This window comes from Nipponia nippon, unplaced genomic scaffold, assembly GCF_047370975.1.
Source record: "Nipponia nippon isolate SJK-2023a ecotype South Korea unplaced genomic scaffold, ASM4737097v1 scaffold_1, whole genome shotgun sequence".
NCBI lineage: Eukaryota > Metazoa > Chordata > Aves > Pelecaniformes > Threskiornithidae > Nipponia > Nipponia nippon.
The window spans coordinates 167522403-167537273 of NW_028262290.1; the positions used below are offsets into that span (position 1 = coordinate 167522403).

At 63.1% G+C, this 14871-nt stretch overlaps 1 protein-coding gene and 1 long non-coding RNA gene across 8 annotated transcripts; one reads left to right on the forward strand and one right to left on the reverse strand.

The window, feature by feature from the left end:
• Positions 1 to 203: 203 nt before the first annotated feature.
• TMUB1 (transmembrane and ubiquitin like domain containing 1) lies at positions 204 to 1895 on the reverse strand. The gene is made up of 2 exons (XM_087733379.1): positions 1366 to 1895; positions 204 to 1073 (listed from the first exon to the last, which is right to left on the reverse strand). The coding sequence occupies exons 1-2, from the start codon at positions 1770 to 1772 to the stop codon at positions 719 to 721; spliced, it is 762 nt and encodes a 253-aa protein (XP_087589505.1). The 5' UTR covers positions 1773 to 1895; the 3' UTR covers positions 204 to 718.
• Positions 1896 to 2028: 133 nt separating this feature from the next.
• On the forward strand, positions 2029 to 8127 carry LOC148057733 (uncharacterized). 7 transcript variants are annotated; one of them, XR_015699023.1, is made up of 6 exons: positions 2029 to 2255; positions 2980 to 3237; positions 4037 to 4244; positions 5071 to 5184; positions 5902 to 6144; positions 6953 to 8127. It is a non-coding gene; the product is annotated as an uncharacterized LOC148057733 (long non-coding RNA). The 7 variants fall into 7 exon arrangements; XR_015699025.1 differs by having other exon boundaries at positions 2980 to 4244; positions 5574 to 6144; XR_015699021.1 differs by having other exon boundaries at positions 2980 to 4244.
• The last annotated feature ends 6744 nt before the right edge of the window (positions 8128 to 14871 follow it).

Sequence of the window (14871 nt, forward strand, 5' to 3'; positions counted from 1 at the left end):
GTCCGTCAACAGCCGCCAGCCGTCCTCCAATGAGCGAGCACCTCGCGAAGGGGCGGGGCGCCTCCGCCCGCGCAGGCGCGCCGCCGCCCTGCGGAACGCGTGGCTCGAGGCGCAGGCCCCGCCCCTCCATCCCCGCCCCCTCCCGGAGCCCCGCCCCCCGCCGCCCCGGTCCCCCCGCGGCGCAGCAGAGGCGGGAGGCCGCGGCCGTTCACAGTTCTTCCTCTTTAATCGTAACAGAGCGGCGGGGAGCGCCTCCCCCCGCCGGCCCCGGGACGCCGGCACCCCCGGGGAGCGGCCCCCGGCGGGGGCCGGACAGTTCCGCCCCGGGAGGCAGCCCCGGCCCCGGGGGAGCGGCCACCGGCCCGTGAAGGAGCGGGGCGCAGGGGTCCGCGGGTGCTCCCGCACCGGCCGGCCGCTGGGCACGGGAGCGGGACGGGGGCCAGGGGTTGCTCCGTGCGGGGCTGGGGGGGCACCGGGGCCCTCCCGAGGCACCGGGGCGCTCGCTCCTGTGGCTGCCCGGCCCCGGCAGAGCCACAGCCCGCAGGCAGGCTGCCCGCCTCCTGCCCGGACGCCGGCTCCCTCGGCCCCGCCGCGTCCCGCAGCCCCCGGGGGACGCAGCCCGGGCCCAGACCCCCCGGGTTCAGGGGCGGCAGGCAGGCTCCACCCGGGACCGAGTTTATTCCGGGCGCAGCGGCTCCTTTCGGGGCGCGGGGCTGCGCTATCTGCGGTACATGGTGAAAGCCATGAAGCTGAAGAGGAGGGTGAGGCCTGCCAGGAAGGTGGTGGCGGTGGCGGTGAAGACGTGGCGGTACTGCAGCTGGAAGTACCAGAGCACGGCCAGCATCAGCACGAAGAGCGGCAGCATCAGGCTTCCCACGTTGAGGGCGGCGTGCACGGGGTCGGCGGAGGCGTGGGGGCCGGCGGGCGCGGGGGCCGGGCTGTGCTGGGAGATGTGGCAGTGCAGGACGCTGTTGTGGGCGAGGTGCAGGGCGGCCAGGCTCTGGGCGTCATCGCGCAGCAGCTGGCCCTGGTAGATCAGCCGCACTTGCTGCTCCTGCCCGGGGAAATAGGCCCTGGGGCGGGGGACAAGGAGGGAAGCGTCACGCTCCCGCCAGCGCCGCGGCCCCTTCGTCCACCCCGCCGGGAGCAGGCTGCGAAGCCCCCACCCCCCGACCGCCCGCTCCGCCTGCAGCCCCCTGCCTCGCCCTCAGCCGCCCCGGGCATCACCAGAAGCGAGGGCGCTGCCGGGACGGGCACGGGCGCCCGCGCAAGGGCAGGAGCGGCCGCTCCCCGCTGCGCCAGGGAGGGACGGGGCCGCCCCCCGCCGGGACGGCCCCGGGAGGACCGGCCTGCCCTGCCCCTCACCTCTTCAGGGCCCCGACGGTGTCGCCGGGGCGCACCCGGGCCAGGCGCTCCGTGTCGTTGAGGAACTTCAGCCGCAGCACTATGGTGGGCTCGGCGGGGCCGCCCTCCCCCTCACCGAGGGGGCCCGGCGCGGGTGCGGGGCCGGCCCGGGGCCGCAGCCCCGCCGCCAGCCCGCCCGCCCCATCGGGGGCCGCTCCGGCCGCCGCCGCCGCCGCCGCCGGGGCCTTGGGCTCGACGGGGGTCGGGGCGGCGCTCGGGCCCTCCTCGGGCAGCGGCGCGGCGGCGCGGGGCGGCGCGGCGGGCTCGGGGGCGCGGGTGGAGGCCCAGGCCAGCCCCAGCACCACGGCGACCAGCAGCAACGCGAAGAGCACAGTCACCTCATCGCCAACGCCCTCGATCAGCGCCATGGCGGCGGCGGGCAGCGAGCCGCGGGCGCGGAGCGGGGCCGTCAGCCCGCCGGGCCGCGGGCCAGCGCGGCGGCGGCCGGACCGGGCCCCTCACCTGCCGCCATCGCGCCGCTTCCGCCTCGCCGCCAGGCACGCCGGGAGCTGTAGTCCCGCTCTGCGCGTGCGCAGAGTCCCCGCCCGCCGTCCCACCCCTCTCCCGGGACTGCAGCCCCCGGCGTGCCCCGCGCCGGGCCGGGCCTGCGCCCTGGGCCACGGCCCCTCCCGCGTCCGCTATTGCCGGTCGGAGCAGTCCTGGGCCTGCTGGGCCCGGCCTGGGGAAGGGGCTACAAGGATGGCGGCAGCCGGGCCGGGGTTCAGGGGGAGGAAGGGAGGCGTTCGGGTGTTGGCATCGATGCGTGGTGCTCGGCGGGGCCTGGGGGAGAGGATGGCTGCTGGGGCAACGATAGACCAGACCAGACCAGACCAGACTGTGTCGTTTGGAAGGTGAGGCCGCCCCTCCAAAACTGTGCTCGGCGCTGGGCCCCTCACCCCAAGAAGGACACGGAGGGGCTGGAGCGAGGCTGGGGCAGGGGCTGGAGCCCAAGGCTGGGGAGGAGCGGCTGGGGGAGCTGGGGGGCTCAGCCTGGAGAAGAGGAGGCTGAGGGGAGCCCTCATCGCTCTCTGCAACGGCCTGAAAGGAGGCTGGAGCCGGGGGGGTCGGTCTCTTCTCCCCAGGAACAAGCGATGGGACGAGAGGGAACGGCCTCAAGCTGCGCCAGGGCAGGGTTAGGTTGGGTATTAGGGAAAGTTCCTTCCCCAAAGGGCTGTCAGGCCCTGGCCCAGGCTGCCCAGGGCAGGGGCTGAGTCCCCATCCCTGGAGGGACTGAAAAGCCGGGGAGATGTGGTGCTTGGGGACATGGTTTAGTGGTGGCCTTGGCAACGTTGGACTTGATGATCTTAAAGGTCTTTTCCAGCCTAAACGATCCTGTGATTCTGTGAAGGGACCTGCAAGGATCATCCAGTCCAACTGCCTGACCACCTCAGGGCTGACCAAGTTAGAGCGTGTTATTAAGGGCATTGTGCAAACGCCTCTCAAACACTGCGAGGCTTGGGGCGTTTACCCTGTCCCCAGGAAGCCTCTTCCAGGGTCTGAGCACCCTCTTGGTAAAGAAATGCTTCCTCGTGTCCAGCCTAAACCTGCCCTGACACAATTTCCAATCGTTCCCAGGCGTCCTGTCCCTGGATCCCAGGGAGAAGAGCTCAGCACCTCCCTCTGTACATCCCCTCCTTAGGAACGTGCAGGGAGCAATGAGGTTGCCCTTCAGCCTCCTTCTCTCCAAACGAGAGAAGCCCAGAGCCCTCAGCCGCTCCTCAGAGGCCATGCCTTCCAGCCTCGGCACCAGCTGATTGCCCTCCTCTGGATGCATTCAAGGACCTTCACGTCCTTCCCAAACGGCGGGGCCCAGCCCTGCGCACAGTACTCCAGGTGAGGCCGCAGCAGCGCTGAATACAGCGGGACAATCCCCCCTCTTGGCCGGCCGGCCACGCTGTGTTCGATGTCCCCCGGGACGCGGTTTGCCCCCTTGGTGCCAGGGCACGCTGCTGGCTCCTATTGAGCCTGCTGCCAACCAGCGCCCCCGATCCCTTCCCGCAGGGCTGCTCTCCAGCCACTCCTCTCCCAATTTATGGGATGTCTTTGGAAACCTGTTAGCAGGTTCAGGGGAGAGCCACAGAAATGGTCAGAGGCTGGAACAGCTCTGCTGTGAGGACAGGCTGAGAGCTGGGGGGGTTCAGCCTGGAGAGGAGGAGGCTGCAGGGAGACCTCACTGCGGCCTTGCTGTGCTTAAAGGGGGCCGATAAGAAAGATGGGGCTAGTCTATTTAGCAGGGCCTGTAGCAATAGGACAAAGGATAATGGTTTTAAACTAAAAGAGGGCAGATTAATTCTAGATATAAGGAAGAAATTGTTTACGATGAGGGTGGTGAGACACTGGCCCAGGTTGCCCAGAGAGGTGGTGGATGCCCCATCCCTGGACACATCCAAGGCCAGGCTGGACGGGGCCCTGAGCACCCTGATCTGGTTGTAGATGTCCCTGCCCATGGCGGGGGTGGGACTGGATGGCCTGGAAAGGGCCCTTCCATCCCAAACCCTTCTCTGATGATTCTGTGAAACCCTCCAGATGACATTTCTCGCACAACTGAAGGACCTTGAAGTCGTCGGTTCTGCTTAAGAGTGAAAATATTTTTATCATTTAATCAATATCTTGTTCTTTGCTTTATATATAGAAAAGTGGTGAAGAGCCTAAAGCACAAGGCTGGGGAGGAGCGGCTGGGGGAGCTGGGGGTGCTCAGCCTGGAGAAGAGGAGGCTGAGGGGAGCCCTCATCGCTCTCTGCAACTGCCTGAAAGGAGGCTGGAGCCGGGGGGGTCGGTCTCTTCTCCCCAGGAACGAGCGATGGGACGAGAGGGAACGGCCTCAAGCTGCGCCAGGGCAGGTTTGGGTTGGGTATTAGGGAAAGTTCCTTCCCCGAAAGGGCTGTCAGGCCCTGGCCCAGGCTGCCCAGGGCAGGGGCTGAGTCCCATCCCTGGAGGGATTGAAAAGCCAGGGAGATGTGGTGCTTGGGGACATGGTTTAGTGGTGGCCTTGGCAGCGCTGGGTTAATGTTGGACTTGATGATCTTAAGGGTCTTTTCCAACCTAAACAATTCTATGAATCTAAATGATTCTGTGATTCTAAAAAAAGGTGGGCAATCAGCAAAGGGCAGCAAATCCCCCAGGCAGAGCCCGTCACTGGAAGAGCTGTGCTCTCGTGAAGACGAGGTCTCTGGCAGGGCGTAAGCGGATTATGCAGCACAGAGATAACCGGGGAGTGGGAGAAGCTGCAGGCTAAAACTGACTGAGTTCCAGTGGTCCTTTGGGGGACTGCGATTCCCCAGATGCATTTAAACCTACCTGCAGGCTTTGTGATGAAGGAAAGCTTGAAAGATGGATGAAAAAAATAGTGTGGAGTAGTTTTTGTCTCCAATTTGGTTTTGATATTCAAAGACATTTCAAATAATTTATCCTAAAATCTCTTTTGGCTGATTAGTATCTGGTGTTAAACCTTAACGCTGGAGATTCAGCTTTTCTGTGTTCCTGAAAAGCATTCAGATAATTGTGAATGTGGTCAAAAATGTTTTGATCAAAATTTCCGTGTTTTTAAGTGAAAAGGCTTGTGCCATCAAAATAAGATAGCGGGTGGGAGACTTGTGGAAGGAAAAAGCCCATAAAGGAATGAAACTGAAAGGGAGATCTTTGGATGACAGTATCCCCTTTCCCCAGGGCATCGCCTCCAAGGCTCCATCGCTTTGACGGCACAAGGCATTTCCTGTAATAAAATCAGGAGGAATCTGCTAACGGCAGCAGCGCGCAAGCCGCAGCATCCTTCCTGCTGAGGTGGGTCTGAGCGCGGCAGGGATTCCAGGGAGCTGGGTGGCTCCGAGGAATTGATTATTTTCCCTTCGGGGCTCCTGTGTCCAAACTGCCTCCGGGTCGGGAGGGCTGAGGGTGGGCCGGGCCTCCTGGCTCCAGCCCCGGTTGAAATCCCTGTTCAGGCCAGCGAGCGGGAGTCCCAGAATCGGGGTGTGGGGCTTGTGGCGGTTCTCTCGGCTGCCTCTGCAATCCTGATCTGCGTTCTTCATCGCTGTTTTCAGCTTATCGTTAGACTGCAGCAATGCAGATTGATGAGAGGTGTGAGAAGAGAGCTTAAGGCTCCAGGCAGTGTAATTGTAATATTAGCATTAGCAGGAGGCATTGCAAACTTAAAATTTATTTTCTGTGTACAGCTGTCTTGCAGAACTCGAGAGCAGAACTCGTCCTGCAATCACAGGGAGCAAGGTCTTTAATGACCTGCAAATAGCACCAAGAGAGCTGAAAAGTGGAGCTGCCAAAGCAGAGCTCTCGCATGCACAGCAGAATTTAAAAATAGGCTGCTGCTGGCGTTCTGGCTTGCCCGTCGTTCCTGGAAGCCCACGGGGAGGACGGCTCTCCAGCAGAGGAGAGACGCAGTCCCCTGACGTAACTTGCCTCGGCATCTACGCCGCAGAGCGGAAAGTTGCAGATTCAGTCATTTCACACTGGAGCATCCCTGATCGTTGTCTGCATCTTTTCCAGCTCCAGGTCTGTGCTGGGTGCTGACCCCCGTCTCCCCTCCCCGGAGCAGCGAGGCGGCGGGGGCACCGGGCAGACGCTCCCTCTCCCGTGGCGCTGGCATCCCGGTGGGACCAAGGAGTCCCTTCAGCTTAGCATAGTCGGCACCTTCAGTGAAGCTCAGCGCGTGTGGGAGTGGAGACACGGGAGAGATGAACGCCTCTGCAGATGAAGCTGCTCTTCAGAAGCACCCACCAACAGCGAGAGGTGTCAGCCCCAGTCAAAGACGTGGAGACGTGTTGTGGGGAAAGCAGTTGGGCCAGAAAAAAGAGCTCGAGGGTGGAGGCGTGGGGAGTTGGGGATGCTGAGCTGCAGCATCTCTAGGCGAGGATGAGCTCTGCATTTACAAAGAACTGCAGAGAACCAGGCCGTGAAGCGCCCCGGCCCCATCACGAGCGAGGGGCCTGCGACGAGACCCCAAGAAGCCACCCTGCACACCACTGTCCCTCGCGGGGAAGGGCCGAGGAGGGTCCCCAGCACCGCCTGCTGAGGGGCCAGAGGAGATGGGCAGCCACCGGCCGAGCTGGGGGTCCCAGCGGCAGGGGTGGGCAGCACCCACGGGTGCAGAGGCTGCTGGGGAGCAGGTCGTGCTGCTCGCTCTGCCCGGGGCACGCGGGCTGGCGGGTGGGCAGGGAGGACCCCCTGCCCCGAGGTGCCACGGGGGTGATGGGGCACTGCTCTCTCCCGCAGCAGTGAGCCATGAGCGTGGTGCAGGGGGCAGAGGCGAGAAGCTGGTGGGGAAGAGCTGCCCCGTCCCTGGGTCGCTGAGGCTGATGCAGAAAGCACTGGGCAAAGCCTGGGTCCGCGCCGGGGGGCTGTCCCATGGCGACTCGGGAGAAACAAGGGGTGAGGCTGGGGCCGGGTGGCTGCAGAGCGGAGCTTGGTGCTGGCCAGAGACTGGCCCAGAGGGAGGGAGAAAGCCGGGCACGGCGATGGTCGGAGAGGGAGGATGGCCAGGGTTATGAAATTATAAAAATTACTGAATTATAAAAACCATTCCCTGATTTTTTTTCAGAGCTGCCACTCCCACCAGCCTCTGCACGGCAACTGGCACTCAGACGAAGCAGCGCTGCAGACCTGCCCGGTCACGGTCACTGCGGTCATCGAGCGGCCCTGGACCTCCAGTGGCCACAGAACCGGTCTGTCCACAGTCACTGGTGACCACAGCCGACAACTGGCGTCACGGCTCCAGTGACAGAAAAGGAGCAGAGAGCAGCTAGTACAGACACAAGGGAGGACAAGGGCGGGGACACGCGTTTGCACCAGGGAGAAGTAGGACCGACGTTATTCTGCGCTGAATCAATCGCTAAAGAAAAGGCAAAGCTTTGAGGGCAGCAGAGCACCCGCTGAGAAAGACAAGAAAAACCACAGTGAAGAATCGAAATTTATTATTAGCTGCTAGTGAATTATTTAAATAGGCTGCGGTTAGCAGAGGGTGGTGACCACCGGTTCTCCTCTGGGACACAGGAGCCCTGGGTGCCAGAGCTCACGGGTGTTTCTGACAGACCATCTTGGGGAGATGCCGATTCACCGAACCAGAGCAGGGCCGTTTTGGTGAGCTCCTGGTGAGAGCAGCGGGTTCCTGAGGAGTCCATCTCGCCTCCCCACCAGCACGGGGCTGGCAGAGCCGTCCCGCAGCCCCCCCTCCCGGCTGGCTCTCTGGAGGCTGGGGAAGGAAAGCCAGCTCCAGCCAGAGGCCGCCTCCTTCCCGGGCTCTGCGCCCCGGCCGCCAGCCCCGCCGAGGCCGCGGGGTGCTGGGCTCCGCGCCCTGCGTTGGGGGCTGCGGCAGCTGAGCAAGAGTCGCTTTCCTGGTGGGAGGGGACCCTGCTGGCGACCTCCCCTCCCCTCGGTGGGTTTGGTGACCAGGCTCCGGATGACTGGCATGGCTGGGGACGCTTCGGCCTTTACTAACCCGACACCTATGGGTTCTATAGGACAGGGAACTGGGATTTTCTCGCTCCTTGGCTACAGGACACCAGCAGCAGAAAACCAAGGGGGATCTTTTTCTCTTGTGTAATAACCTTCAAATGCCACCTGTGGTTCCTGTCCTGCAACCGGCTGGGTGAGGGTGGCCCCCCACCCAGGTGAGTTCTAGAATCGGAGCCCGAGGCCGGGCACGCAGCACAACACAAAGCGTAAACATGGTCTGAAGAGAGAAAGAGAATAGCAAATACTGATTTAAAAATCTCATGGTCTTGGTAGTTCCACTTAATACTTTAAAAAGTTAAGCCCTTTACTTAGCGATTCTATGGCACAGCTTTTAGAACCGAGTTTTTAGGCAGAGAGCTGGCAAGACTTCGTGGCGCCGGCTGTGCGTAGGGGCCGCCCAGGACGCGGCAACGAGCGTCGAGCGGGAGCTGCTGGAAAAGTGGATGTACGGAGAGGGAGGGCGATGCAGAGCCAGTCAAGCCCTGGTACGCGATGCTTGGAAGAGTCTCTGGGACCTGGAAGGTGGGAAGAAATCCCTTAAGCTTGGTGCACCCATTGGGGAGAGTAAAAGGAAGGATTTTAGCACCCATGGTGCAGCTAAAGGCACAGGTAACGGATGCAGCTGTGGGTAGAGGCCCGCTGCAGTAAGGCAAAGCAAGTCCAAGACTGGAGAAGAGCCTGCTGCAAAAATGGAAGATCCCAGCGATGCGAGAGTGCTGGACGCGAGGGTGCCAAAGAAGCAGCAGACTTAAAAAATACATAGACTTTGTAGGAAGCAGAAACAGGATTTATAACTTCCAGGATGTAGAAAATAAGCTGTGTCTGAACAAAATAATTTGAGTGGTTATGACTGTTCAAATTTAATGCATTTTATCCAGTGGTTAATCGCCCTCACCGATAAAATTTTGTGTCTGATTTTCAATGTGGATTTGTCTGGCTTCAGCTTCCAGAGATTGAGTCTTTTTATATCTTTCCTGGCTCGATTAAAGAGCCATTTAATATTTCCCTATGAAAGTACTTCTACAGTGTAATCAAGTCACCCCTCAATCTTCTTTTGGATAAGCTGAACAGATTGTGCTCTTTAAATCTTCTGCTGTAAGGCACTCGCTCTAGCCCTCAAATCCTTCTGCGTGGGTCTTTTCAGAATCTCTTTGATTTTTCAATGTTCTTCTAAAATATTGTTAATACACAGTGATGCCCAGCTGCAGAGTGCTGCTGCTCCAGCGAGATACGGAGGCGAGCTCGCACCCTCCCCTGCCCAAGGCTCCCCGTGCCCCTCGGGGATCGGTCCCCGCACCCTGCGCCGGGCCGGAGCTCGCCTGCGCCGGCCGGCCCCTGCAGCCTGTTTGCGCCATTTGTCTGAAGAGGTGCGATGGAAAGGGAAAACGGGCCGAGGCTGCTCGTCCTTGTGTCTCTGGCCAGGTTGGGGTGAGGCAGGGCCACGGCGCAGAGCCCGACAGCATCTCCGGCACAGCGCCGGGGCAAGACGTTGCGGCTCCGCGGGCCAGGCACCTGCGGCGCTGGCCCCTCGCCTCGCGGCGCGGCGTTGTGCGTGAGCAGGGGCCTCCCTCTCCGCTTTCTGCTCTCTCTGGGCCCATCCTGCCCGCCATGCTGTCCCTGCTCCCGGTGCAGAGGCTGACGGATGGACGGGGGGAGAGCGGCTCCAGGCTGCAGGGCATCGCCAGGCGGGCAGCTGGCAGGTCCTGGCACCCGCTGCTGCCCTGGGTGCCACGCGTTTGGGGGAGGCCAGAGACAGAAGCCTGCCCCTTTCCCCTCGGTAGCGGGCCTGCCCACGGGAGCAGGGTGGCCTCTGGGGTCCGCAGGGGCGGACGGCAGCGCAGAGGGCGCAGCGACCCGCCGTGCCCCAGGCGGCCGGCGCCCAAAGGTGCCGCGGCCCCTTGCTGTGGCTCTGCCCTCTCCCAGCGCTGGGGAATGTGGCGAAGAGCCCAGGCCCGTGTGGGCTGCACTGGTGATCTCCACAGCAAGAGCCGATGTCCGCGCTTGCCTTACGCATCCAGTCTTCTAGGACGCTAGCTGCCTGCCCCGTGGCCGTCCCGCTCGTCCCACGGCTGCCTGCTTTCCTTAACGCCCTTTGGGAATCAAAACAGCCTTCACTCTTCGGTTGTCTTACCCGCGTGTAACCTCTGTTATCTCTTCGGTGCTCTCGGCAAGGTCAGGGCTTCTCTGCACGACAGCCGTCCCCATCATCTCCGAGTGGATCATATCTGCAGCTTGCAGTAGCTTTACTCATCACAGCTTCTCGTTTGCTCCTTGCAGCTGCTGGACTTACAGGCCTGGATTTCCCAAGAGCTGCCTCGAGCCCTTTACGGACGGCGTCACTCTTGGGACGCTCCACCGCCCAGGTATCCACCAGGTATCGAGGCAGCCGCGAGCAGAGGATCTCAGTAACTCGGGCCGTGCACGCTGGGGCCCCTGCAGCGCAGCTCAGTGCCGCCCCACCAGCTCTGCTCCTCTGCTGTCCTCTGCAGCCGCTGCCTTTCCAAACAGATCCTTTGCTGCACCCCTGCAAAGAGGGGTCCCTGCAGGGTAGCCCACTCCGATTTCTTCCCAGTGAATACCAATGCAAAAACCAGATTTAGCTCCTCTGCAGCAGCCCTGTCCTCTGGGTTTACCTTTTGTGCCCAGGCATCCGTTGGCCCCGCAGGCGTCTGGAAGGTGTCCTGCTCCCGATGCGTCTGAAGAAGGATTTATCGTTGGCTCTAATCTCTTTGGTAGCTGTTCCTCGGAGTGGTCTCGCTGCCTTGTTGCGTTTATGCATTTAATCTGCCAGGGTTTGTGGTCCGCTCCGTTTCCTCCTTCACTCACAATTTCACCTTTCCAGAGAGCGCCTCGGTGTTTCTGCCCGCGTCCCCCACCCTGCTGCTGGGCTGCGCCAGCTCCCTCCCTCCTCAGCGGCCGTCCCTGCGTCCTCGCTGGGGCTCGCTGGCCCCGCGCCCCGGGGCGGCACCTCCACCCTGCTGGAAAGGGTTTAATTCGCCTCATGGCCACGCTTAGCTTCTTTTTAACAACCGCGCATGTGCTTGCACGGTTCGTCTCCCGTGGACCAGTGGTCTCCAGCCAAAGAGAGGGGTCACAGAGGGATCCTGACCCCACGGGAGAGGGTCCAGCTCTGGGGCACTGGTGGGGCTGGGGCGCTCTGCCCCGCGACCGGCTGCGCGCCGCGGGGCGTCCCCACGGCCCTCCCTGCGGAGGCAGGACCTGTCCGACCACCCACACCTCAGCCAAGGAGAAAACACTGGGGTGTTGCACAGCCCGGTTTGTGAGCAGACGACTGCAGGAGCAGGGTGCGTGCCAGCTGGCCACTGGCTACCCACGGGCGTCCTGAAATGGCCGATCGCTTAGAGGTGGGTCACGGTAAGAGCCACAAGCAAACCGTGGTTCACCACTTCTCTAAAACAAGAGCCAAGCCTGCATCTGCTCACCCGTGGCCACACCGTTCGGGCGCAGCGAGCCGCTCCGGCACAGCCCCGCGCGGGGAGCGCGGCGCCGGCACCAGGCACCCCCTCACCAGGCTCGGGGGGCTCCTTCGCCCCGCGCCCCTCCAGCCTCGGCTTCCCACCGGGTCGGGGCTTGTCCTCAGCACTCTGCAAATTCTACTGTGGCCTTGCCAGGCCAGCGGCCATCTCCTGCGCTTAAATAAACCATTGGCCAATCGTTAGCACAGCAAGGGGAAATGCCGCGTCTCTCCCGTAAGGCGCTATGCAGGCCTCGGTGTGAAACAGCTTCACACACCGAACTATGTATTCTGGATTTGCAACTTGCCTGCTGCCCGACAGCCATGCCTTGCAGAGACGCGGATGGGATTAATACGTGCGGTTACCTCTTAGCTCCAGAGTCAGATTAAAGAGCTGCAGCTATTCTGGGGAAAAGCTCTCGGCCTGATCCCCAGCCAAAGAGGACAGTTACTGTGACGCGGTGACATCTCCTTATTCAGCACCTCCCTCCCCACCAAGCTACTGCCGCTAACTGCCTGCTTTGTAGCAGCAGCCACAGCAGAGGAAAGTCCTGATGGCTCTGGGAAAAGGAGCTGCAAACCCTACAGGGTGGGCGAGGAGGAGAGGGCAGCCTGAGCCTGCCCAGGGCTGTGGCCGCGGGGAGGGGACGAGGTTTCCTGCTCCCGCTCTGGCTCCTGGAAAGCCGAGCGGCGTCTCCCAGCTGTGCCCCGTGCGAGCCGGCTCTCCCGGACGGAGACATCCCCGCAGAAAGGAAGCACCAGTTTTGAACAGCAAGTGTGATTGAGCACCCAAGTGCGCCGAGAAGCCTTAAAGCCCTGATGAGCCCACCGGGGACCCTCTGCCCACGGGGCCAGGACACCCGTTTAAGCTCAGCCCTGGGCCTTAGCCCTCAGCTCTGTTGTGGGGGTGCTGCTCTCCAGCCCTGCGTCCCGGGCGGACCCTGGGGGCCTGCTGCCAGCGGCTTCTCCCCAGCCCTGTCTCCTTTTGCTCTGGCCTGGACCCCTGGCGGGGCCCCGCACCGCCCCATCCCCTCGCCCACCCCCTCCTGCCTGCGGTGCGGGCTGCTGCCCCTCGGGGCTGGAAAAGGGCTCTGCCGTGCCTGCTGCGCGGGGAGCCATGGCTGTCTTCCGCTTCACCCCCAGGCTGCCAGGGGCCTCCCGGCACGCCAGATCTGGCACCTTCCCCGCTGCCAGCCGGGTTCGGAAGAGAGCAGCGAGTGCCCCGCTCCCGTCCCTCCTGGACCGATGCTCTCCGGGAGCTCTGGGGCGGCGGGGACCCCCCCGCTGCCCCACGCAGGCTGCGGCACCGGCTGGTGTCCATGGAGGTCTGGTGTCCATGGAGGGCCCGTGGCCGCGGCCCCACGGCGCAGGGGGCAGGCGGGCTGGCGCCCTCCCCGCTCGGGGAGCAGCCATGTGGCAACCCGGGTCCGGTGCTGGCCAAGCTGACGCTGACCCTTTCCTTCTGCCGGGGCAGCTTCCAGCTGGTTTGGTCCGTGGCCGCCGAGGCGCCGGAGCGGCTGGTCTGGGGGTGGGAGCGGCGGGAGGAGGAGGAGGCATCGCTCTTCTTGGCAGTGGCGACAGTTTGAGGCACTTGCGAACGGCAGCATCAGATGGAAGTGCTGCAGATGGAGAGCGCCTCTGAGCTGAGAAAGTTGGGGTTCTGAGCATGGAATTCACCCTAAAAAATGGTTTCCATTTCCCCGGGGCCGCTGTCCACAGAAGGCGTCCATCCGACCCACCTTGAGTGCATTTTTATTCCAGAAAGCCCTGGGCTTCTCTCCCCCGCGAGCTCTCGCCTTCCTCCCCCACTTCCCCTGTTCTGAAGTCATGCGATGCGGCCTCTCGGTACATTTAAGTTCTCTCATGATTTTTTTTCTTCCTTATCTGTGATAAGTACCAGCTCCATCTGTTTGCCTGCAATTAATGTGGGCTCCTCTCTCCCTGATCTCACTTTGGCTCTGCAGTAAGTTTGGGCTCTGATTGTCCAGTGCCGGCAGCACTGTGGGAACCGGTGCCGTAGCTGCCCTGACTGCACCGCGGCCCGGGGCGGTGGGGGGGTCCCGCTCCGCAGCGGCTGCCGGCGGCGGGGTCCCCTCGACCCCCGCGCAGGCTTGGGCCGGGGGATGCTCCCTCCCCGCGGCCGCCCGTGCCTCGTCCCGGCCCCGCGCCCCGCGGCCTGCCTGGGACCCGCCGGGCGTGGGAGGCGGTGGGGACGCACGGGACCCCCGGCGCTGGGGGATGCTGGAGGCCCGAAGGGGAAGCAGCCGCGGAGCTGCCCCGTGGTGGTGGCGGTTTCCCGCTCGCTTCTGCGGCTCGTGGCACCTTCGAGACGTCGTCTTGTGGTGGCCTGCAGACGCCTGCACAGGGGGCGAGCGGCCAGGGCTGCCGGGCAGGGAGCGTCCCATGGTTGGGACCGTGCAGGTCAGCCCAGCCTCCTCTCCGGAAAATGGCTTCATAAATAACCAAGAAACTTTCTGTGAGTGTGTGGAAAGCAAGGCGGTGCGAGTAGCAGGTAACGTGGGGGCAGTCAATGCCCGTTTTTCAGAAGAATCACAGAATGGTTTGGGTTGGAAGGGACCTTAAAGGCCACCCAGCGCCACCCCCGCCACGGGTGGGGACATCTGCAACCGGATCGGGGTGCTCAGAGCCCCGTCCAGCCCGGCCGTGAGCGCGTCCAGGGATGGGGCATCGACCACCTCTCTGGGCAACCTGGGCCAGTGTCTCACCACCCTCATCGTGAAAAATTTTTTCCTTGTTTTTAGTCTGAATCTCCCCTTCTTTAGTTTAAAACCATTCCCTCTTGTCCTGTCGCAGCAGACCTTGCTAAAAAGACTATCCCCATCTTTCTGGTAGGCTGCAATCAGGTCTCCCCGCAGCCTCCTCCTCTCCAGGCTGAACCCCCCCAGCTCTCAGCCTGTCCTCCCAGCAGAGCTGGGCCACCCTCGGAGCATTTCGGTGGCCTCCCCTGGCCCCGCTCCAACAGCTCCATCTCCTTCCCGTGCTGAGGACCCCCGAGCTGGACGCGGGGCTCCAGGGGGGTCTCCCCAGAGCGGGGCAGAGGGGCAGAATCCCCTCCCTCGCCCCGCTGCCCACGCTGCGGGGGATGCAGCCCAGGAGACGCTTGGCTTGCTGGGCTGCGAGAGCACATCGCCGGCTCGTGGGCAGCTTTTCATCCCCCAGCACCCCCAAGCCCTTCTCGGCAGGGCTGCTCTCCACCCCTCCATCCCCCAGCCTGTGCTGTCTGCAGACTTGCTGAGGGTGCACATCAAACCATCTCTGCTGGCTTCTTGGCCAGGCGAGGGGGTGAAGGAGGCATGAAGGATCCCGTCACTTGCCGGGGGTAAATCCCGACGCTGCCTCAGCAGCCCCCGGCGGGTGCTGGTGCAGGGGCTGTGCCGAGGGTGCAGGGAAGGGCCGGGTGCTGCCTGCAAGGAGGGTGCCGGGCCCAGCCGCCAGCCTGGGTGCGTGCACCGAGGGAGCCGAGCCTGCCGCGTCGGCGCAGAGCCCGGCCGGGTCCTGCTGAGCCTTTC

Coding starts and splice junctions, on each gene's coding strand:
- TMUB1 (XM_087733379.1), bottom strand. CDS start 1,772: ATGGCGCTGATCGAGGGCGTTGGCGATGAGGTGACTGTGCTCTTCGCG. Junction 1,074..1,365: donor ACCGTCGGGGCCCTGAAGAG/GTGAGGGGCAGG, acceptor CCCCCGCCCCAG/GGCCTATTTCCCCGGGCAGG.